The sequence below is a fragment of the Sycon ciliatum genome, assembly GCF_964019385.1.
Source record: "Sycon ciliatum chromosome 5 unlocalized genomic scaffold, ocSycCili1.1 SUPER_5_unloc_1, whole genome shotgun sequence".
NCBI lineage: Eukaryota > Metazoa > Porifera > Calcarea > Leucosolenida > Sycettidae > Sycon > Sycon ciliatum.
The window spans coordinates 457,959-480,792 of record NW_027044462.1 but is presented as its reverse complement, the minus strand read 5'-3'; the positions used below and the strand labels follow the sequence as shown (position 1 = coordinate 480,792).

Genomic DNA, 22,834 nt, shown 5'->3' with positions numbered 1-22,834 from the left:
AACACCAATGATTGATCCGAATTTCTCCATCGCGAAACGAAACTCTACAGAATCCGCGCCTTCCACTCAGATCCACCTGCTTAATATCATCAGGTGTTACACCACCTGACAGAAAAAGTCTGATGAAAAAGGCATGATCCTTCGAGGACCATTCTTCATTCAGCTGAATGAAAAAGAGATTCTAGACATCTTTATAACAATTCTGAACGCACTTTAGCCAGTTTCTGCAGAAAAGGATATCACTATCTGAGCTCAAAAGTTTGCTTAAGGTAGAGTACTCCACTGCCTGGAGAATGTGCGATGCCCTTGTCCGGCAGAGATTTGAACGTAGCCCGAAGAGGGTATGTATGAAGATATGTTGTAATTCCGAGTGTCGCGGTATGTAAGATCTAGCGGTCCGAGATTGGTAGTCTGAACATAAGGAAGAGCGAGGCAGGGAACGTAAGCAATAGCACAGGCTTTCAGTCCATAGAACAGTGGACTGCGAGCACTTCAGTAGTGGTGCAATGGTGGTACACATGCATGAGATGCAATACACCTCTGGGAAAAGACTCTGTCTTGAAATATTTTCCTTGGTCACATGAGGGTAATGGAACCCCATCAGCAAAGGCTACACATTTCCGTCCCTGCTCTCACCCCAGTTCTAGCAACGCATTAGATCTGTTACTAAATCACTCATTTTCTCTACAGTAGGCTCTATCTTACCGTTATGTCTTTTAAGTAATAAAAGTAGGAGCCGCAAATAATTCAAAGAAAAAGATATAGAGGTAAAATGAAACAGTTGTTAGCTACTTTATTTTCCCTTTCAATTTTCACAATTACACATAGGCCTTATGCACATTGTACAGATGCACGAAATCCCGTATAATCTTGTAGAATCCCGTAGACCCGGTTGGGTGTTGAATGTGCAGGACCCTATTGTGTTTACTGCTATTTCCACTATGAAATGGGCCATGAAGGCATTTCATACGAAATCTTTTTCCGGCAGAGATCTAGCTAGTCGTTAGTTCAATCCCAAAGTGAAGAAGGCTTGAAAAGTGATCATTTGCCATGAATTGTGAGGCTAAATGGGTCAAACGCGCATGTATAGCACACAATGAACACCCAACCGGGTATGTACACACCTACGGCCATAGTACAGAACTTCGTACATCTGTACAATGTGCATAAGGACTATTCCGCTGGGTGGGTACTAAGTGTTGTATTCCTGCCTGGCTAATACGGAAGTAATACGGAAGTAATACGGAACTTTACCTGATGTAGGAGCCGGAAATAATTCAAAGTAAAAGATATAAAGACGCCATGAAACCGTTCTTACGTACTATGCATGTCACAGACATTTTGGATAGTGTGACTACCCCTCAATTGAACTTCAGCTTTTGCTCGTGAGTAACAAAAACAGTGTGTCTGGTTTAAGCAATTAGTGACGTAAAACAACATAGAAAACAGCTGGTAAAGTGTATAGCGCTAGATGGTTAATGTTCAGGTGGTTAGTGAGAGAATGCGGGTGATTGTGGTAGACAGGGAAAGTACAGTATATCAGAAAGAGTGATTGTATTCTTGTAATCACGATGGCTCGCTGATAAGAAGTATGAAACAAAAGCACTCCTAGGAGATCAATGTGTTGTATGGTGGCGGAGGAGCGGGTTATGAAGATGCGCGCAATGCCCTGAAATGGTAAACACTCCCTTAGTGCATGTGCGTAGTAATATTAAGTTAAACAAAAGCATTACTGGCTTTTTGGAACCCGGTGATTAAGAATCGAATGGCAGGTTGACTCTCCTGCAAAAGAAATGTATGGGTCGAAAGAGGCATCACATAATATCCAAGGATAGCCAAAAGCCATCACGAAAAGAGGAAACCAATGAAAACGTTCAAAAAAGTGCAGAATTTTGCATTTGGATGCAAATGAGCACAGTGTGTGAAGTGAATCTAGTAGTGCATTGGGTTTTATCCACGCTTTCTTAGCTTCATTTCCACAAACTTCAAACTATTGTACCTCCCGTTATGCATGTACACTACACCAGTTCCGTCTCTATCACTACGTCCATACAATCCATTGACATTGACATAGTAACAGTTCTTATACCACCAACCACCCTTCCGTGCATTGGAACAGTCTACACTACTCCATGAGTCATGATCACGGTCTCGAGTACTGAACTGTTGTCCACTGTGGTAACTCATGCTGTCTCGCAATGTAGGGCTTGAGAATCCTGAAACGTGTAGTCTGTAATTGTTAGCTTCCCCTTCAACACGGAATGTTGACCACTTGGCATAATGCTTCTCTCCAGTTGTATTGAACACCATATCAATACGTAGTTCATACGTACTACTAGCTTGTGACGTCAGATAGTGTAGTGTATCTAGACCCAGCCAGAACTCTCCAGACGCTGATCCGAATCCTCGTTTGTATGCATTCCAGTCACGGTAAAAGTCCACTGATCCATCTCGTCTTCTCTGAAACACAATCCAGCCACCTCCATCAGTCTCTCGATCACAGTATGCAGTGTACAGTGTGGTCATTTTTCTGCTGAGGAATACACTTGACGGACCAGAGTCGGTTCTCTGACAATAAAATAGCCCTGCAGAAGAACGAAAAAAAATACCAAACTAGGTGCAGTTTACATGCACGTTCCATTCAGCAAAGCCCTGGGTGACTGTGAAAAGCACTATGTAACAATGGCATGTTAATACTGCTAATCTTTTGCTGAATTCGTGGAAATAAAGCATCGCATTTGCAAATATTAGTCAAGCCCGATCTGTGTTGAGTGTGCGCAAAGCAGGAAAGCCTCTTTGGAGTCTGGGTGCAAGGATAATAGAAATAAGCCCCCGTTGCAACCCTAAGCAGCTTTACTATCCCTGCAAAAATCAACCTTGATCTCCATCGTCAGCAACAAGCACAGATTCTGCATTTTTCAATACCGAAACGTTGTGCATATGCCTCGAGATGTATTTAGCATATCAAAAACGTTTTCATGGGGATGAAGTTTCCTCGGGAGGACCTTCAGGATTCTTGGAAGGATGCAGAAGCCTGGATCTGTCAAGACGTTGGGCGAACATTGCGACCAACCTCTCTTCTTTGAATGAGAATTCTCCAAAATGTGCACTGCTACATCTATACTGCATTGCACTAAGCTGGCAAACTATTCACCAATGACATCATCAGGGATCGTCCGCAAAATTTAATTCAAAACGTCGTCTTTCCACTCGATTCGATCGCGTCTGGATTCTCGTTCTTGGTGGAGAGGTGTTCTTTTTCACATACGGTCGCCATGGCATGGAAAATTAACATCAAAAATGAAGCTGGGGAACTCCCGAAACCGGAGCTGACCTTGATTCTCTCCAGCAACCACTGGCATGATAATCAAGGGTAAAACGGAATGGAATACGAGCTTAGAAGTTGATAGTTATAATTATGGTAATATAACCATCTACCTGCTGGATACCTACCTATCTCTCTACCCACGTAACTAGTAACTACCTAACCACTGTACCTATCTACCTACCTACCTACCTACCTACCTACCTACATACATACCTACCTACCTACAGGTCATCAAATGTCTCAATATCCTTGTCAGTTTTGTGCCTTTAGGTGGCGCTATCTTACAGTACAATATCTCGTTACCCTGGTGGACTGTTAGACTAGTGTTAGTCATACTTTATATTTCATTATTATTGCATTACATGTTTACCTTGATTTCCCTGGACTTCGTTGAGCTTTTCATTCTGTGGGAAACCCCAACAAGAGCAAACAACATTGTTAATAATAATAATAATAATATGCATGTAAAGACTAAAAAGGCATTCGCACTCACAAGCTTGTTTCCATAACTCTGCAAAACACTGAACATAGTTTTCAAATTTTTACATTAATTTTCTTTTTAGCATCGTTTCCGCATTTTCGCATCAATTTGGGGTGCAAATCTACAGTAATTGTTTGGCTTGTATAATAACGGATTAGATGCACTCATAAAGCATTCACTATCTTGTAGGGGAAGTAAGCTTAACCACACCGACTCTGGTTCAGTCATTGAAAAGTTATTTATATCATGATAAACACATGTTCTACTAGTACACCTGATGCAATCCGCTATATCATGAACTCACCAGTTCGGCAACTTGAGATGACATCTGATTCATAGTGGAGTCTACATTAGTAAGAATCTTCGTGCCCAGTTTTTGGAGATATGAATCAATACGATTGATATCATCCTGTCTTCCAGCACGTTGTTCATGTTTCAGTTGTGAAACATCCTCACTGACTTGATGCAATGTGTTGGATTGCTGGTTAAACTTAGCTACGTCCAACCACTCTGGAGAGCAAACAACACAACAATCACGTTTCGTAGAAGACTCGACTGGGTTCTATTTGCTTTTCAGGAGCACTGTTTATCCCCAATCATCGCCACGCATCATCGAAATCCCAAGAGTTTTCCAAATCGATTTCCTAGCCGTGTTGATCAATGTATTGTGGTGACTAAAACAAGCAATCAAAGCTACAGAAATCAATCAAGATTCATTCTACTTTTTACGATTATTGGCACCCATCGTTCAACGGTGACTGGAAGCATAATTATACATCTACGTACTCTCTAGAAGTCATCTTTTGACTAGGTAATACCTTCCTTACATATGTAATGATAGATGTCTGTAACGCGCGGTCATCATTTTTTTGTGCAAGACAGTTTCCACTTCGACGTCGTAAAGAACTGAAAAATTGTACATTTGAAAGAAAAGCTGCTTCGAAATTGTTTGCATGCAAGTGGAACTGGACCAACAGGAAGGTGTGAAGCCGCAATGGGAAAATGATTAGCTTGGACATCATTGTCACACACAGCGTCTCACGTGTATCACCTAGGCAACTCACAACCTACTAGAAGTTGGATAACGATAAGATGCCAATTGGATATGTCACAACCAATCACCGACACCCCCCCCCCCCCACCGCAAGCGGCCTATCAGATTATCAGAGAGTTGGAAGCGCCAACCAAGCCTGATTTTGTGGACCGTTTGAAATTGCTGGTTGTACTTCTAGTGATCTAACGTTATCTACCAACGACGTTAGGAGCATTTACTGATGCTTCTTTGTGCACCGATGATGGATTGTGGAATTTCTATGGAAGAGAACACACCATTTTGTTTGATTATGATGCGAGCTAAGATAAGGATTAGTGATGGGCATTGTGAACATTATCCCTTCCTAACGATTTCTTAAAAATAGTACAACTTCCCACTTGATCAGATCAGCATCAATTTGTTCTCTTGTATACTTACTTTCTTCACAATGTTTTCCAATATACAGTGGTGGACATTGACAATGAAATGATGATCCTCTCTGTTGACATGTAGCACCGTTCTGACATGGATTACCAGAACAGGATGGCATTACTGGGAGGTAGTAAAGGCAAATAAAATGGAACAAGATGGAATGTAGTAGTATTTTAAAGTGAGAGTTTCGCATAGAACTCAGAAGAAAGGCAAACTAAATGGCGTTGAATTTTACTGATTCCCTCAACGCATGTCATATGAAGTACATGTACATGTATGTTTTATGTGTTTGAGAGAAAGAAATAATGTGCATATGGGCAGTTTGAGGATCACATTCTTCGTTTTTCCGTGAAGTGAAATGTCCCGAGCAAAGTCATTTTTAGGTCAAGCGATGCACAGAATGGTAGACTGTGGCCTGCCAACAGAATAAACAGTCTAACATAGCAAGATATTTGCCACTTGGTCATCTACATATCTTGTATCTTGTGTCTGTACTTGACATCTTGTACTTGACGAATGTAAAATGTGATGAGTTCTTTAAAATTCTACAAATGAATTTGACAAACAAAATGATTTTTTTTAACTCAAAGGGATCATTGTCAGTCAGTGATCAGTTCAATATGGTCATAATACTGTATATTAGTATCGGTTTTGTGTCTGAACAGCCGTTTCTTCAATTTAGTCTATCATTTGGGCAAACATAATTATTGACTCGGACATAATTATCTCTGGTAAAAAAACGGAGAAGGACACAATGTTACGCGCTATGACTAACTATCGACAAACGTAACCATATCTTATACTGTCAGTTGTCAGTTTTGTGCCATTTTGTCGCACTCGCTGACTGTATAAGATCTGGTTACGGTGGTGGACAGTTACTCAGGTAGTTATAACGCGTAACATTTTGTCTTTCACTCTTGATTACCTGCCTGGATTAAAAGAAAGGACTAAATGTTGCAAGTTATAACTGACTGCCCGCTAACGTAACCAAATAATGTACAGTCAGCGAGTTTGACAAAAAGGCACAAACTGACAATGAGCACTGAGACATTCGACGACCTGACGTTGTCTGTCTCAATGTCTCAATACTCCGTGGCTGTTTGTGCCTTTTTGTCGCACTCACTGACTGAATATGATTTGGTTACGTTGGTGGGCAGTTAGTCATAACGTGTAACATTTAGTCCTTTCTTTTTAATCCATGATTACTTTGGCTCGACATTCGAGTTCAAATTCAAGTTTCGTACCTGTCTCACAAAATTTTCCAGTATGACCATCATCACAGTTGCAAATGTACGAGCCTTGCCTAGATTGAGAACGTGTAAAGATGCACTTTCCGGCATCGCTACAAGGGGGACTTTGGCGACATACCTGAAGCTGACCGCCTGCATAAACCAAGAATCATGAGACAAAACATGTCTGATGAAATTGAGGAAAGAATGCTGATACGAAAACAGAAAACAAGAATGTTCAAATGAAAACAGAGAAGGGCCAAGGCTTCACAGGTTATCTGGTGTTTGTGTGCAACATTAGCAAATACCGGTATACAATGCAAGATCCCCGTGAGTCAGAACGTTCAACAATTAGCACAACACTGACTGATAATTATGATATTGACATTCAACGACCTGATTCTTAGCTATATCACGTCTAGAATTCGCAAACCAACAGCCATCCGACCTGGGAGGTTCTAACTTATGACATGACGTAAGAAAGGGAAAGTAATCAGTTCAGTGCACTCAAGACGAGAACAAGCTAAACATCACAGCGAACTATGAATGTGGGCATGGTAACAGTGCCGCTCTCTACGCCTAATAGACAGGGTATCCGGGGGGGGGGGCTAAGCAGTCGCTCATGTTCCAGATGTGTCCTAATCTCAACATGGTGTAGCATTGCAGCCTGAAAGGTCATTTATAAATAGATGTACAAAGTACGTTTACCTTGAAAGTGTCTGTACATACCCAAGCAGTGCGTAAATCTCCTGAAAGTATCCTCTCCACCCAGAATATAAGCCAAATTTGCAGGGTTGGCGCTGTCAACTGTCAGTTGATCGACTGGTTGCGAGAGGCTTTGCAAAATGCTTGTGATTGTGTGAATACTAGCCTGGGGAACTTGTGATAATTGAAGTGCTCGAGTGATACATGATTCCATGCCTGCAGTGAACGCAACGTAAGGCACACAAACAAGGCTTCGCCGTAAGCAAATAAAATGAACAAGAAAAGGTTTCAAGGTGGGGAATCCGGTGAAGGGGAAGAGCCTCCTGTCCGCGAGAGACGGCAGCCCCCATCGACTTGTAGTTTTAAGTACCGATATCCGCTGCATGTACTTGAAGTGTGTGTGTGTGTGTTGTGTTTTGTTCGACGGGTTCGCGTACCGGGCAGGTCAAGAACAAGGAGTCGTACAACTCCCTGGTTAAGAACCCCCTTTCCGTTACCGTGGGCAGCCACCACCCCATGATAAGGCGTTAGATGCGGCTCCTAAACGGTGGGGGAAGATTGATCAGATCCACCAACAAAACGCCAAAGGCCTCAATTCCATTTGCCACATCCATATTTTACTGATGCCAGGCCACGAGTTCCCAAAAACTGTGGGTCGCAGCACGGTTGGAAAGAATCCTTCCACTTTCAAGCAGGACTTGAACCTGGTACCTCTCGTTTCTCAATCATGGTCTTAGACTAACCCACTGTGCATGCCTGCACTTGAAGTACAGTATATTAATCCTTTACTCAATTTATGCGTTCAATGCGTGCCATTTCAGGAAAAAGCGACAACCTTCACACACATACATTGTACATCCGTCCAACATCATTCTGACAAAACGCTTCACAGCACTCACACTCTTCAGGTATTCAAATGCTGTATGAATCCTTTTCCTTTTTCTTTTTCTTCTTCCGTTTTTGCACTTGATATTTACATTACAGAGTTAAAAAATATCCATAGTGACCAATACACAAATTTGTAAACGTTTAAACAATAATAGAGAGGTTTTGCATTCCGAATTTCGGAATGATTTTCGACTGTGCTTTTCCGAAAAAAGCGCGTTCCGAAAAACGGTATTTTCAGTGTTTTGCATTCCGAAAATCTGATTCGACTTCGTTTCCAAGGGTTGCCATGCAAAACAAAATGGAGAGCGTCGAAGGGGTTGAACAGGATCAAATCCATGTGCGCAGGTCAAACTGAATTTGGGTGCGGTTCGAAGACGAGGACGGACTGATGGTGGACCAAGTGATCCAACAGCTGAAGACGAGGTTGGCGAACTACTGTCTTGTACTGTTAGTAGGCTCCAGGGCAAAGGAAGATAGAGTGTGATGAAGTGTGAGAAGATTAGTCAACATGGCGAGATCAGCGAGAGCAGCAAAACCAGCAAAAATCAAAACTACAGTACCTACGTGGAAATTTTTTCAAATAATCGAGAGCAGCAGAAAGCAAAAATACAAACATGAAAAATACACTTTTTTGTATTCAAATATGCACTCCCAAACATGAAAGAGCCGAAAATCTATTTTCGGAAAACCATGCACTTTCGCCACCACACTTCCGAAAGTTCGACTACTTTTTCGACTCCTGCCGCCACATTCCGAAAATAATTCCGAAATTCGGAATGCAAAACCTCTCTAATAATGTGCTTTGCACTTACAGTATTACAATCTGAACTATTCGTATTGGATTGCGATTCGCTATACATTCCCTCACTTCTTTCATTCCCGCGCCAGCCAACGAGAAGCAACAGGTATTGTCTAAGATGCATGTGATTACATAGGGCTTGCTAATCGCTTATGGCTTGAATAGTGCCCCTGTGTCTGAGAGTCAATGAAATATAAAGTCCTCTCTGGAATAGTGCCCGTACTCCCAACAAAGGCTTGTAATCAAGCGGAAGTGCACGTTTGCTGTTGTTTATAATCTTAAATTCTTGCTAATGTACATATGCATGTACATGTACGTTAGGCATTTCCAAAATCGGCCCGATTTATTCGCCTGCTCGGCTTTTCGATCTGCTAAGAGAATGTCCAAACTCGGCCATATTATGAGCCCCAAAGTCAGAATTCGGCTCACAGCAGTACTTATGTATACAATAAATGAGGAGGCCTTGGGTTTATGACCAATAAAAACTAATTATAAAAACCTCGGGGGCCATCGGTTTTATTAATAGTTTTTATTGGTCTTAAACCCTCCGCCTCCTCATTTATTGTATTTGGAATCAACCAGTTAAAACTCCTACTTCATCTCCAACAACAAAATTAGTGGACAGCTGTTATTTGTGTTGCTATGACAACTCGTGTGCTGGACGAGTATTTGTTGTCATTGGTTCAAGTTCTTTTACTCTTCATAGGCTATCAGATCATTTTCCTTATTCGGTCTATTTATAACCAGTATCTATAATGAGAGTGTGGTCTGTCTCCATGGTTACCGGTGTTCATTTCATAACTATAGCCACTTCTCCTTGTTAGACATTATCTGGAAGGCCCATTCTTGTATATTCCAACAGCAGCCAAGGGAACTAGCTCTCTTGGTTATGCGGCCTGGGTCCGATCCTAAAAAGCTGTTTTTATGAACTGTTTTTATTGGAAAGGATATGATTATGTTGAATAAACGAGGTTTGTGTCTATGGGAGATTGACTTGGAGTTTTACGAGTTGATTCTAATATTTAATAATACTCAATCTGCGGACAGAACTGTTTCGTAATAATAATAATAATAATAATAATGACAGTTTGTTTGTTTTGTTTGTTTGTTTTTTATTATTTCAGTTCGTTGCCTCAACAGTACAAAGTACAAATATCAAGAGGGACGAACGAAAAGAGAAAATAAAGCAGAGCAGAGAGGAAGATACAACTGAAAGGAAAGGAAAACTGAGAGAAACGGAGAAGGAATGTGGACTGGGCGGATTCATGAACCATTACTAGAGAGAAGCGGAGAAGGAATGTGGACTGGGCGGATTCATGAACCATTACTAGAGCAGGTCAATGCATGAACAGAAGGGGCAAGTCCGTCGATATTCATGTTTAAAAAATTCCAAGCCTTATATTATTGGTGAATACATTTTCAAAAAGGAGGGGATATAGGGATATAGTCAATTTGTCGTCATTTAGAGCGTGCAAAAGTTCTGTAGAAAATGATCTAATGTCCTCACTTCCTTTCAAGTGAGCAGGGAGGGCATTCCACATAAGGGATGCTCTGGAGGAAAAGGAATTGTACCCTACCATGGATTTATACAAGCAAATTGACATATTGTTTGTTGTAGTTCCACGAGTTGACCGCTTAGAGGTGGGCAAAGGGAAAAGACTGCGTAAGCATGATGCAGGCTGAACAAGATGACAAAAAAACGTAAACGTAAGAAATTGATAAATGTATCGGTATTCAAGGTGTTTTATTTGAAGAGAAGCAAGAAGGGGTGGTACAGCAGCATGATATGAAGCACCGCAGGTAACTCGTACAGCTCTACGGAACAAGGTAAACAATCTCTCCCTGGATTGTGCTGAGAGGTGAGATGCGTAAACAGGGAAACAATACTCAAAGTCGGGATGAATCACACTAAGCAGGTACTGGCGACTGGCACAGTTCGCATATCACTCATTGCATGAGGTCAATGCATCTGTTGACATTTTCGAGCCAAGCAGCTCTATCAGAAGCAGATTTCACAGCATCCAGAAGCGAGAGATTAATGCATTGTAAGTCTTTCTTGACAACGTCAATCCATTTCAGACGTGGTCGTCCGCGGGGTCGGACGACTCTTATCAACGGTGATGGTAAATCTATCCTTCTTCGATCAATCCATATCTGGCTTGCAAGTGTTGAGTTTCGGAGAGAAAAGAGCAGTACGTGGCATGTGGCCTCTAATTATTTTTATTATTATTACCAACTCTAGCAGCACCACCGTTGCCCTTGCCACCACCAGAACCGCCACCGGCTCTTCTTGTGGCGGGGGCTGCAGTGGACCCACCTACACCCGCGCTGGCATCACCAACTCTCACACGAATTGCCACGGCTCCCACATTAATCCAGAGACCTCGGAGGGCAACAGCAAACTACTCCACAGATATTTATGCCAGAAACGGCCAAGGACCGCGCGTTGTGGACAATACCAACAGAAAGAAGGTCGAGCAGGATCATGAGTAAAATGAGTGAAGCGGAGCTGGAGGAACAACTCCGCTCACGGGACGAGCAGCTAGCAAATGGGAGACAAGTGGTCTGTACAGAAACGGAGGATGAGACAGGTGATCAGAGGATAGAAGAGCAAGAAGAGCAATTGGATGACGAAACGGTTGGTGAGGGGACAGAGGACGAGGCAGAGGATGGTAGTGATGATGATCGTGAGGATGACGAGCGGAACGAGGAAGAGGATGATGAGATGGACGAGGAGGAGTCGGGTGGGAAGGAGCGAGATGAGGCAGATGAATGTGTTGATCGTAAGACGTCAGCTGTGTATCTACACTTGTTATCTCGTCCTGACTGTCTTAGTGTGTATGATGACTCTCATATTTCTGTACTGTGTCGTGCGCGTTATGTTCAACAGTTGAAAGTCCTTGAGGCAGTCTGTATACGTATTCATAAGCCTGTTTTGTGTAAGCAGAAGGAGCACGTTGTTGCACTGAAGTTGTATTCGTAGGTTGACACTTCGTTTAGCGCCTTCTCGCCTTTGGTTACGTAATCTTGTTACCTTTTTGCGTTTCCTCTAGTGGTTTTATTGCACTTGTATTTTGTTGTTATTTCTAACACATTTCTATTTACAGTACTTAACTTCAGTTTCTTTGGTTGTATCCTTAGTTCTGTATTTTTTCCACTGATGATAGGAACAAGAAAATCGATTATGGGTTTTTAATAATATTTTTGTTATAAAATACACAGTAAATACATGTCGAACAAGTAACGTAGTTGCGTGATGTCTGCGGCCTTCATCCTATTCATAGCTATATTAAAATTATTATCTCCACGTAGATTATTATTATTTTCACTAGTTTGAGGGAAAGAGACAAACGGGAAAAGTCTGAAGAAAAAATTGACTGCCACGACCAGGACTCGAACCAGGGAACCTCGCTTGTAGCTTGTGATGCTCTAACCACTGCGCTATGGTGTAGTTATTATTATTATTATTATTATTTGAATCTAGGACGGAGGCAGAAAATATTACAAAACATGTATTATCCACGCATGCATCTGCGCAAGAATTACAACCAGCCAATTCGGACATGTATCAAAGTATTGAACATTTTGGTTCCCTTCTTCTCAAAATACTACAGGGAATGATGGAAATAAGCTAAAAGACTACAACTATAAAGAAAAGAAGTTCGTAGATACATCACTTCAATTATGTATAGAAGTGACACGAAAAAAATAGAAGTGAAGAGTCAAGAAAACAGCATGCAAATCCAATAAGTGACAAAAACGTAGTGACAAGAAAAAGAGAGAAAATATCAAGAGATCATGGGATCTAATTCACACCTTCACGACGAACAGTGCCGAACAACTGCAAAGACAACACATTCTTCTTCTTTATGATGTTCAGCGTGCCCAGGATAGCACATTGCTGAGCCCTTTCAATGCTTGCCAATGCAAACACAGAGTGTGACAGGGACACACCAGTCAGTCCACCAAGCGCCCCAATAACCAGGGGCACAACGCGAACATCATCCACATGCCAGATGCGCCGAAGCTCTTGGCATAGGGGAGCATACTTTGTTATTTTTTCGGCGATTTTCGTAGGAACATTATGGTCCAAGGGAACACTGACATCCATCAGCACCACCTGCGTGCTGGACCGCAAAACCAGGTCTGGACGGTTATGGCGCACCTGCGTATCCGTTGAGATATTGAACTCCCACAGGAGCTTCACGGAGCTTATTATTATTATTATTAAAAAGATTACGTTGAGTCACCTTCACCATTACACTGCGCTCTTTAGCCGACTAGACCCTCCTGCACACAACCATCACCATTGCGAGGACACTTCCGTAGACGATATTGATAAACTCCTTCAGACAGCTGTTTCGCTAATACATAGCTCATAAGTGAAGGTAGATGTTGAATGATTATAAATATAGACCACACTACTATTATATAGGAGGTTTCCACATAGAAAACGGGCATAGCTGGGGTGATAACGCGGGAAAAGGAAAGTGTGAAGTACTGTTGACGCGCATTGGACATGCATGCAGCGTTGGAAATTCGGCGCGGAAAATCAATCACTATTCAATGCAGAAATACCGTGCCAGAATCAGAGTACTATGTAGCTAGTGAGAGTCTGTGTACTAGTATTGCAGTTTTCCGAGCGCCATGAAGGCCTGCAAACGCACCTCACGACCCGCCGACGTCGACAGCCACAGCAGCCCCTGGGGCATGACACTGTACTGCTCGCCAGTCGCACCAAGACGCCTGGCAGTTACTAGGCTTCATGCCACCGATATTGTCCGCAAGCTACCTTGTTATCTGCCCATCACCCACTGCCGCTGACACGCTGGGAGGCCCCAGAATATTGACAAAATGTTACAAGTTATGAGTAACTGTCCACCAACGTAACCAGATCTTATACAGTCAGCGAGTGCGACAAAATGGAACAAAACTGACCAGGAGTACTGTGACATTCGGCGACCGGACACCTAGCTCCAAAACTTCTCCAAGGCGCAAACCAACAACCTTCCAACTTGGAAGGCTCAGGTTCGGAAAGGTCCAAGAGGGGAAGGAAAGCGCAACGAAGAAGAGCATGAGCTACGCATCACGGCAACAAAGAATCCCGAAAGTTACTGGATGATGACGAAACTAGTAAGACTATTGGATAGGGGTGAAACGATCAAGGGATATTCCTTAACGGTTAATCGAAAACTTATCGAATACTTATCGATTATATCGATTAAGCACCACTGACGACAAAACTCACCATTTTGCATCAACTACAATCAATTTTGAAACTTCAAAGAGAACAAAAATAATGGAAACATCGACCGTCGCACAGGCACAAACTGATTCTGAAAGCTACTTGTCCAGCACAGTGAGTTCCGTGAAGCAACCTGAACGGAAGTTCGCGGGTACGAATCAGTGCGCGGTGCAGAGAAAAGAGCCGCGTGTCACACAAGTTACACACAATAGATCTAAAGTACATCAGGTAGATCTACCGGGTACGCATGTAGTGTGTATCCAGAGCATGAGCAACTCGCTGTGCGTGCTGCACGCGTTGATTGACACCTCCGTGCACGCGCGCATCGACTCGTACTCTGGTACATGTGCTGCACGCAGTAGAGTCATGTAGACACACTGCACCTGCCGGATATTTCGTTGTACCGTATAGTATGTCGTTCGAAAATGCTGTAGCGACTAGAAAAATCGTAATCGACTAGATTTTTTCGACTAATTAATCGACATAATCCTTTCACCCCTACTATTGGACATACCGGCCTTACGACAACGCGACGACGCAAAGCAAAAGACCACCATACTTGGGAGGCTCAAGTTTATGTAATAAACATAGAAAGGGGAAGCTAAGCGAAGACGAATTGTGACAAACCGAAACGTCAACATCCTACTGAACTCTACTATCATGTATTGTATTGTATTTATTTAAAAAGATTCTCCAAAAGCTAATGGATGCTTATCACGGAAGTCTCCCACATAAATATCGCAAGAAAAATGGGGAAATGGGGAGAGGAGAGTGGAAGATGAAGCATGGGAAGAAGGGAAACAAGTACCTAAATATCGAGGTATAAAAGCAGGAAAGAAATCGACGAGGGAAGAAATCACCTCTGCAGATAATAGCGGGACATTTAGATGAAAAAAACCCAGCAAGGATTAATTTCAAGGAAAAAATATTCTCAAACGGAAAAGTTCGGAATTCCAGTCAAAGAATATCAATTTTTTTATTTTATTTATTGCAACATCTCAAGACTCGGCGGAAACACCGGCCAATATTACGAGAGTGGGTGATTGCCAACCACGGCGATAAATAGAAATAAGGGGAGGGAAAAAGAAAGAGTAGCAAAACGAACAGCAACAACAACTCCGTAAAGAAAGATAATGTCAAATAAAAACAGTGAAAAACACAGAGACGCAAAGGACATGTGGATAATGAGCTATGCATGTCGTAGTAAATAAAGGGCGGCACGGATCTTAAACAGGCGGAGTGAGGTCAGGTCCTTAACTTCTCTGGGTAGAGTGAGCCAAACAGAATAAGCAATAAAGAGAGGGGAGCGCAAAAGAGTGGATGAGTTACACTTAGGGAGTAAGAGTGAGTTTCTAGTTCTTAGATAAGAGAACCAATTAAAACACATGAGATGAGGTGGGCACAACTCAAGCTTAATAGAATGGACAAGAGAAGCCAGGTGTGCACTGCGTCCATGTGATAACGGGGTTGTGTGAGCGATTTTATAAAGGGCGGATGATGAGAGCATGCGGGATTGACGGAGGAGAATTTTAAGGATTTTCTTGTGATGTATTTCAAGCTTTGCAGCAGCGGAAGAGGATAACCCAACCCAAGACGTATCTGCATAATGAAATATTGAGCGAAGGTAGGCGAAATAAAAAAGAAGCTTGCAAGAAAGTGGGAGGTAGGAGCAGTGGGGGGAGAGAATTCCTAAGGATTTACTTGATTTTTTTACAGATATATTCGATGTGAGGTACCCAAGAGAGTGCAGAGTCAATCACAATGCCAAGGTGTTTGTGAGAAGACACTATGTCAATTGGATTTGGAAAGTTGGCATGGATGAGGGTTGTGAACTCCGGCTGGGGCGGGAAGAGCATGATCTTTGTTTTTGATAGATTTGGGGACAACCTCCAGGACGACATCCAGGAAAGAACTTCCTGAATGCCAGCACGCAAGTTGTTTTTCAGGCCAGGGAGGGAAGCTGATGAGGTGAGAAGGGTCGTGTCGTCAGCAAACAGAGACGTTCCAGGGAAGACTGCAGGTAAGTCGTTTACGTAAATTATAAATAGTAGGGGACCAAGAATTGATCCTTGAGGAACGCCCGACAATACTGGCTCTGCAGCCGAGGATGTGCCAAGCACAGTTACGTACTGATAACGCCCAGAGAGATAAGATTTCAGCCAGGAGAGTGGCTGTTTGCGTACCCTGAATGCATGCTCGAGCTTTGCCAAAAGTCCTCGATGCCAGACGGTATCAAAAGCCAAGTCAAAGAAACAAATGCCAGCAAGCGCTCTGTTATCCCTATGCTGGCACACCTGCTGCACGATGCGGGTCAGTTGAAGAGAGGTGGAGTCGCCTTTACGAGACCCAGATTGTGCGGGACTCAGAAACGGCGAAACATGTCTGTATAAGTGGTCATAAAAGATGCGTTCACATACTTTGGACACGCAGGGAAGAAGAGAGATAGGGCGGTAGTTTGCAGGTTCGTGGCGGGAACCTTTCTTGAATACAGGTATGACTTTCGCTGTTTTCCATGCGGAAGGGAATATGCCCGTGGTAAATGACATGTTGAAAATATGGCACAAAGGGAATGCTATGGATGGTGCCAGGGCCTTGAGGACCCGGTTGGGGATGCCGTCAGGACCAGACGCCTTGCACGTCGGAAGCTTCTTCAGATGACGCCGGACAGTGGCAGTTGTGGTGATGACGGACGTGAAACAAGCTGAGGGCTCCGAGGGGGTGAGAATAGGGGGAATAGAGAGCAACGGGTCATCTGGCCGAGTCACAGAGGCAAACTGGGCGTTTAATGCCGTAGCTTTGGCCAAAGGGTCAGCCGCCTGCTGAGTCCCTGTTGTGAGTGACGGAATTTCCCGTGATACGTTTCGAATTCTTGCTTGTCTCACAAACTGGTGAAGCGATGGACGGTGTCTACCCTGCAAAGTAGTTTTCATTGAGCGGATATAAGCTCTGTACTTTGTCCGCGTCAGGGTTTTCACTATATTTCGCTGCTGTTGGTTTGCTTGTTTGTTTTGTTGTGTGGGTACTTCCTAAAAATGCTATAGAGATCATATTTCCACTTGATTGCTGTGCGGAGATGGGCATCAACCCAGGGTGGCTGACTGGGCCGTGGGCAGCGGTGAGAATACGGCTGCTTTCCGAATGGCCAGAGGTGCTTCTCAAGGGCACTGTTGAGAATGGAAGAAAAGTGTGAAAGCGCATCATCGACGTTGCTGGCACGCAGGTGCCAGCTCCAGTCAATATCAGAGAGCTCTGCATTCACACTATCCCAGACGGAAGATGGCACGGATTTAAAGTCATATTCCGGCTTTGCAGGAACATTGCTGAAGTGGCTTTGGGGTGCAGCAGCGGGATGTCCGCTTGCAGCAGGTTCCTCACGGTAAACAGCATCAGTAGGCAGTAGGAAATGACTGAGGATCTGTGCGTGGTCAGATGCACCAAGAGGAGCAACAGATGTAACAGAGAGTAGTAGGTGAGGATGATCCGTGAGTACAACGTCAATACACGATGTTGAGCCGTGGGGGGTAAAGTGTGTGGGGAATGTCACCATTTGCTCAAGGCCAAAACAAGAGAAGAGGTTACGGAACTCCCTTCCAGCACGATTCGTGGTGTCACTAGGAGACCAGTCAGAGTGGCGAGCATTCAAGTCTCCTGCAAGTACAATCGCCGAATTGGGAAGGCTAATAGTGGACAGACAGTCCTCTAGGAGGTCACTAAAGGCCTGGACTTGGGAGATGCTGTCTCCAGGGGGTCTGTAAACAGAGCAGATGATGAGGGGGAGTGAGGGAAGGATCACTGGCCGCAATTCGAGCCAAACCGCCTCCAGTCCACAGCGCTCAAGGTCGAAGCGGCGCTTGATGGACATGAACGATCTGTCAGCTACAAGAGTAGCAACACCGCCATAGCCTCTTGCTGGCAGGTTATCAGAGCTGGTCGTGGGTGGGCGGTCCAGGCGGTATGACGTGTAGCCTGGAATTGAGACGTCTATGGCAGCTGTCAGCCACGTTTCACATAGGCAGATTATGTCTGGAGAATACTGCTCACAGACTTGACTAAGCTCAGCTAACTTATTTACTATGGAGCGGCAGTTAAGTGAGAGCACTGAGAAGGATGAAGGATGTGATCTGGGGGTGAAGGGCGGTGCGAGTGGATTTAGAGTAGACATGTTTACGGATTTGAAGCGTGGTCAGAGGTGATCCTGTCCTGCTTAAAGCGCCATTCTCTTGCAGTGACCTCTGGAGGCCAGAAATCTATGCTGAGAGTAATGAGCCTTTAGAGCAATGCGAAAATTGACAGAGGACTGAACGCAGCGGATGTGTTCTGGAAGTTTGTTCCATTCCACAGATAAACTGAAGAGAGGGGATTTAAGGAAATGGGCGCCAGAACGAGGTAAAACTATAGAGGACGGGTGACGACAACTAAGGGATACATTGAATTTGAAACGAATTAGCAAAGACGGAAACTGGTAAAAGACATGATGAAAATACAGCAAGGACAGAATCTGACGACGCCACTTCAGGGATGACCAGTCACAAGTACGATTAAGAATCTGCTTCGGGGTTTCCCACTCAGGAGGGTGCCGGGTCTTACAAAGCAGATATGAACGAGCAGCAACGGCTTGCAGTCGGTCTAACGTAAGCGAATCTGAATGGGATACGGCGAATGACCAGACAGGGACTGCATATTCTAACAGTGGTCGTACGTTACACTTGTAGAGCAAATTCACGGTTGAAGCAGAAAGGAAATGGGCCATATGGCGCAACAGAAAAACACGACTGCGAAACTTATGGGTGATAGATTTTATATGGTCAGAAAAATTTAGTGAAGGAGTGATAGTCACGCCGAGATGACAGTGGCTATCACCTTTCTGAATAGGCACACCGTTCATTGTCAAGGGGGATGACGGGCCGGGGGCTAATGCATATTTTTGAAAGGGTAGGTGGACGCATTTACTGGTGTTAAACGTCATGGCAGTAGCTGATGACCATTGACAACACTTATCAATGTCAGTCTGGAGCAATGCATGATGGATAGGAAGTGAGGTGTTTGCTGGAGAAACAAGAATTAAATTAGAGTCATCAGCAAAAAGGGATAGGGTACTAGAAGCAGGGGCATCAGGAAAGGAGTTGATGCACAGGTTAAAAAGAAGCGGGCCGAGATGGGAACCTTGGGGTACGCCAGCGGTGATGGGCAAAGGGTCAGAAAGAGTTTGGCCAATGCGAACGCAAATACTACGATCACTGATGAAGTCCTTCACCCAAGAACAGGCAGAAAGAGAACACCAACCTGAAACAGATTGAATAACTAAATGATGACTAACTCTGTCAAAGGCCTTAGAAAAATCAAGGAACAGCTGGTCACAAGAAGACTTAGAGTCAAATGCACGCGAAACAATTGAGGTAAGCTGTACCAATTGGTCAACTGTTGACCTCTTTCGACAAAAGCCAAACTGGCTGGAACTGATAATTTTATGGCTCTCAACAAACGAGTAAAACTGACGGCTAATCATAGACTCATACAACTTGGCAACTGCATTTAACAGCGATATAGGACGGTAATTGACTGGGTGAGAAGCATTACCTTTTCCCTTGAACACAGGTACAACAACGGCAGATTTCCACTCCCTGGGCTGAGTAATGGACAGCAAGCAGCGGTTGAAAAGGGCGGAAAGAGACTGTGACGTGACCTCAACGTATGATGGACTAGTTATGTTCACAATTATTTAATTGGCTCACCATCCGAGTTACATTAATATCAATATTATTATTTTCCCGTTTGTCTCTTTCCCTCAAACTAGTGAAGATGTTATGACTTGGGGCTCCCCGCGTGCTAGAGTGTACGTGAAGTGTGTGGGTACAGTGAGGGCTGCGTCCCACCCGCCTGTGTGGATTCACAGGAAGTGTGAGTTACGAAGTCTGAAGAAAATGTTGAACAGTCTCTGCTGGGATGACGACTACACCGTAGCTCAGTGGTAAGAGCATCGCTAGCTACAAGCGAGGGTCCCTGGTTCGAGTCCTGGTGGTGACAGTCAATTTTTTCTTCAGACTTTTCTAGTTTGTCTCTTTCTCTTAAACTAGTGAAGATTATTATTATTATTATTATTTTATTACAGGGTGCGACAGAGCTCTCGGCCATTAAAGAAAATGTTGAGTCACCTCCACCATTACACTGCGCTCTTTAGCCGGCTTCACACAACCATCACCACTGCGAGGACACTTCCGTAGACGATATTGATAATTCCTCCAGACAGCTGTTTCGCTAATACATAGCTCATCAGTGAAGGTAGATGTTGAATGATTAAAAATATAGACAAAACTGCTATTATAATAGGGGGGTTTCCACATACAAAACTGGAAAAGCTGAGGTGATAACGCGAGAAAAGGAAAGTGTGAAATACTGTTGACGCGCATTGGACATGCATGCAGCGTTGGAAATTCGGCGCGGAAAATCAATCACTATGACTATCAATGCAGAAATAACGTGAAAAATCAGAGTACTGCCTGGGAGCGGTTTTTCCAGCCGTGCTGCTACCCACAGTCAACTGGGAACTTGTGGCCAGGCACAAGGGGTACATGGATGCGGCTAATGGGGTCTTTCTTGGCACTTGTGCCAGTGGTTGTGAGACTTTTTTCCTCACCCCCACCGTTAGGCGCTGCATCTGCCGCTCAGGTTTACGGGGTGCTAGCGGCCGTCGTAAGTTCCTTTCGGTGACGGACACAATAGCTTCATTTTGTAATTTGTTTATTGTTATAATTATATAGCCGATCTCTACCTGCACTTTGTTTCTATTTGCCTTTTTTAATTTTATGCTGGATGACGTAAACGTACCAGATTTGGAAAATAGTATTATAATAATGCTACCCTCTCTTGAATAATGCCCTCTCTTCCATAGTGCCCCGTTATTGATGGAATTTGAAAAATTAGCTCCCCGGAGACCTAATCGCGTGGGTACAGTACTGCAAAGTGATATCTGGTTTCAAAAGGCTTCAAAGAGGAAAAGTCACTTGCCTGTGGCATTAGTAGCCGGCTCCCTTTTTTCGCCTTCAATGCTCCTGCCCAGAGTCATCTTCGTGTTCACGGACAACATCACTGCTGCCACTGTCAACAACAACATTATCACCTGCAGTGGTTCCACGTGCCCCATCAGCAGACTTACATTTAAAATAATATTTATCTCAGTTGCACCCTCTCAAGTCCCTGTGGAGAGATAGGAAGGACGGTTGCTATTTTGCTTTGCTTCAAAGTAGGTTTGGAGAGGGCGAGATTGGCAACCTTCTTCGAAACTGTTAACATTATGAATAGGCGAAGACAGTGCTATACCAGGTGTAGCTTCACTTTCTGCCTGACTTAAAGCATGTAGACGATTTATATAGCAGTTTCAGCGTGGCTGGCACTTCAGCAGGTTCAGGTTGCTGAATTCGTAGGCTAAGCGTGCCAATGCGAGTATTCTGCTCATTCGCCCTTTACCGGTGACCGATCCGCTCAAGTCCTGCGTACATGTACATATACATGATTGTATATTCGACTCACAGGCAAGTGCCATCATCGGTATCTCAATGCCACAAATACATAGCTCGAACCATTCCAATATCGCGTATCAAAGCAGTTGAAAAAGTATCCTACTTCTTATAACGGAAATTGGGCGATTCAAAGTTGTTCATCATGGGCTTAGATTCAGGATCCCACAAAGCAGGACGGATTTGCACTGCACATGAAGGTTCAAATCTAAAGTCATGCAGAGCATCATTATTAGCATCATGAAACAATTAGCTGAGTACCAGGTTTGGCTTTTGCCAAATGCTCTAGTGGTAATAGACCTGCTGAATCTTTCTGCGTTGCTACGCACTATTAACTCTCGCAGCGTAGTCCTTGCAGTAGCAGTAGATACTGATTTAACATCTGAAAAGGTGTCACGCTGTTGCCGGTTTTACAAGATCACTGGCTACCTCTTCAATGGGTCTTTGCTTCCATGGCTAACTAAGCGTATCACTGCGACCGTCATCTGCAAGTACCATTAGTTGTTTCTAAAGTATCAGGTTCTGACATTCTAGCTGGTTGGCTGTCCTCCTTTTTCAATGTCATTCGCCAATTACAGCACTGCCCAGCCGACATGACCACTGGAATTATTGTGCCAATATATAAAAATGGCAAACCGAAGGGAGCCCCAAAGATTTACAGACCAGTAATGCTATTGTCAGTGGTTCGGAAAGTCCTTACAACCATAATCACAAAGAGAATTAGCACCAAAATTCAGCAATTTGTGGACGAGTCACAAGCCGGTTTCAGACCTGGTCGCTCAACGGCTAATGGGGTTTTCTGTTTGTGGTCTCTGTGTGAGAGAGCTTTGCTAGGAAATTGGAACTATTCCGCAGCATTACTAGATTTCAGCGGTGCATTCAACACAGTGAACCATGGCAAGGCGCTTGATCGAATGGCCGCTTCGGGTGTACCCACCTCAATGATGAAATTGCTAGTCTCCGATACGACAGCTAGGGTGAAGATTGCCCGGCAGCTCAGTGCTCCCTTCTCGACCAAAATCGGCGTGGTTCAGAGAGACCCGATGTCTCCGGCCATGTTCATTGTCTACGCAGAAGGTGCGATGAGGCAGGTGTGAGAAGCCTGCACCTCCCATTCATGCCTGCCTACTCATTTCTCACAGTATGCAGATGACACCACAATATATGACACTGATCGTGA

The 22,834-nt window shown here is 43.8% G+C and overlaps 1 protein-coding gene across 1 annotated transcript; it reads right to left on the bottom strand.

The window, feature by feature from the left end:
• Positions 1–1,260: 1,260 nt before the first annotated feature.
• On the bottom strand, positions 1,261–21,460 carry LOC135830327 (fibroleukin-like). The gene is made up of 7 exons (XM_065342591.1): positions 21,146–21,460; positions 7,233–7,424; positions 6,519–6,656; positions 5,281–5,394; positions 4,114–4,319; positions 3,699–3,732; positions 1,261–2,585 (listed from the first exon to the last, which is right to left on the bottom strand). Exons 1-7 carry the CDS (start codon positions 21,279–21,281, stop codon positions 1,951–1,953), a joined length of 1,455 nt encoding a protein of 484 aa, XP_065198663.1. The 5' UTR covers positions 21,282–21,460; the 3' UTR covers positions 1,261–1,950.
• Between the last annotated feature and the right edge of the window lie 1,374 nt (positions 21,461–22,834).

Bases quoted from the DNA above. Each gene is read 5' to 3' on its own strand.
- LOC135830327 (XM_065342591.1), bottom strand. From the start codon at position 21,281: ATGGGGCACGTGGAACCACTGCAGGTGATAATGTTGTTGTTGACAGTG. The intron at 6,657-7,232 runs GTATGTACAGAC...TGGTTTATGCAG, and splicing joins GAGATTTACGCACTGCTTGG to GCGGTCAGCTTCAGGTATGT. The intron at 2,586-3,698 runs GTAAACATGTAA...GTTCTTCTGCAG, and splicing joins CGAAGTCCAGGGAAATCAAG to GGCTATTTTATTGTCAGAGA.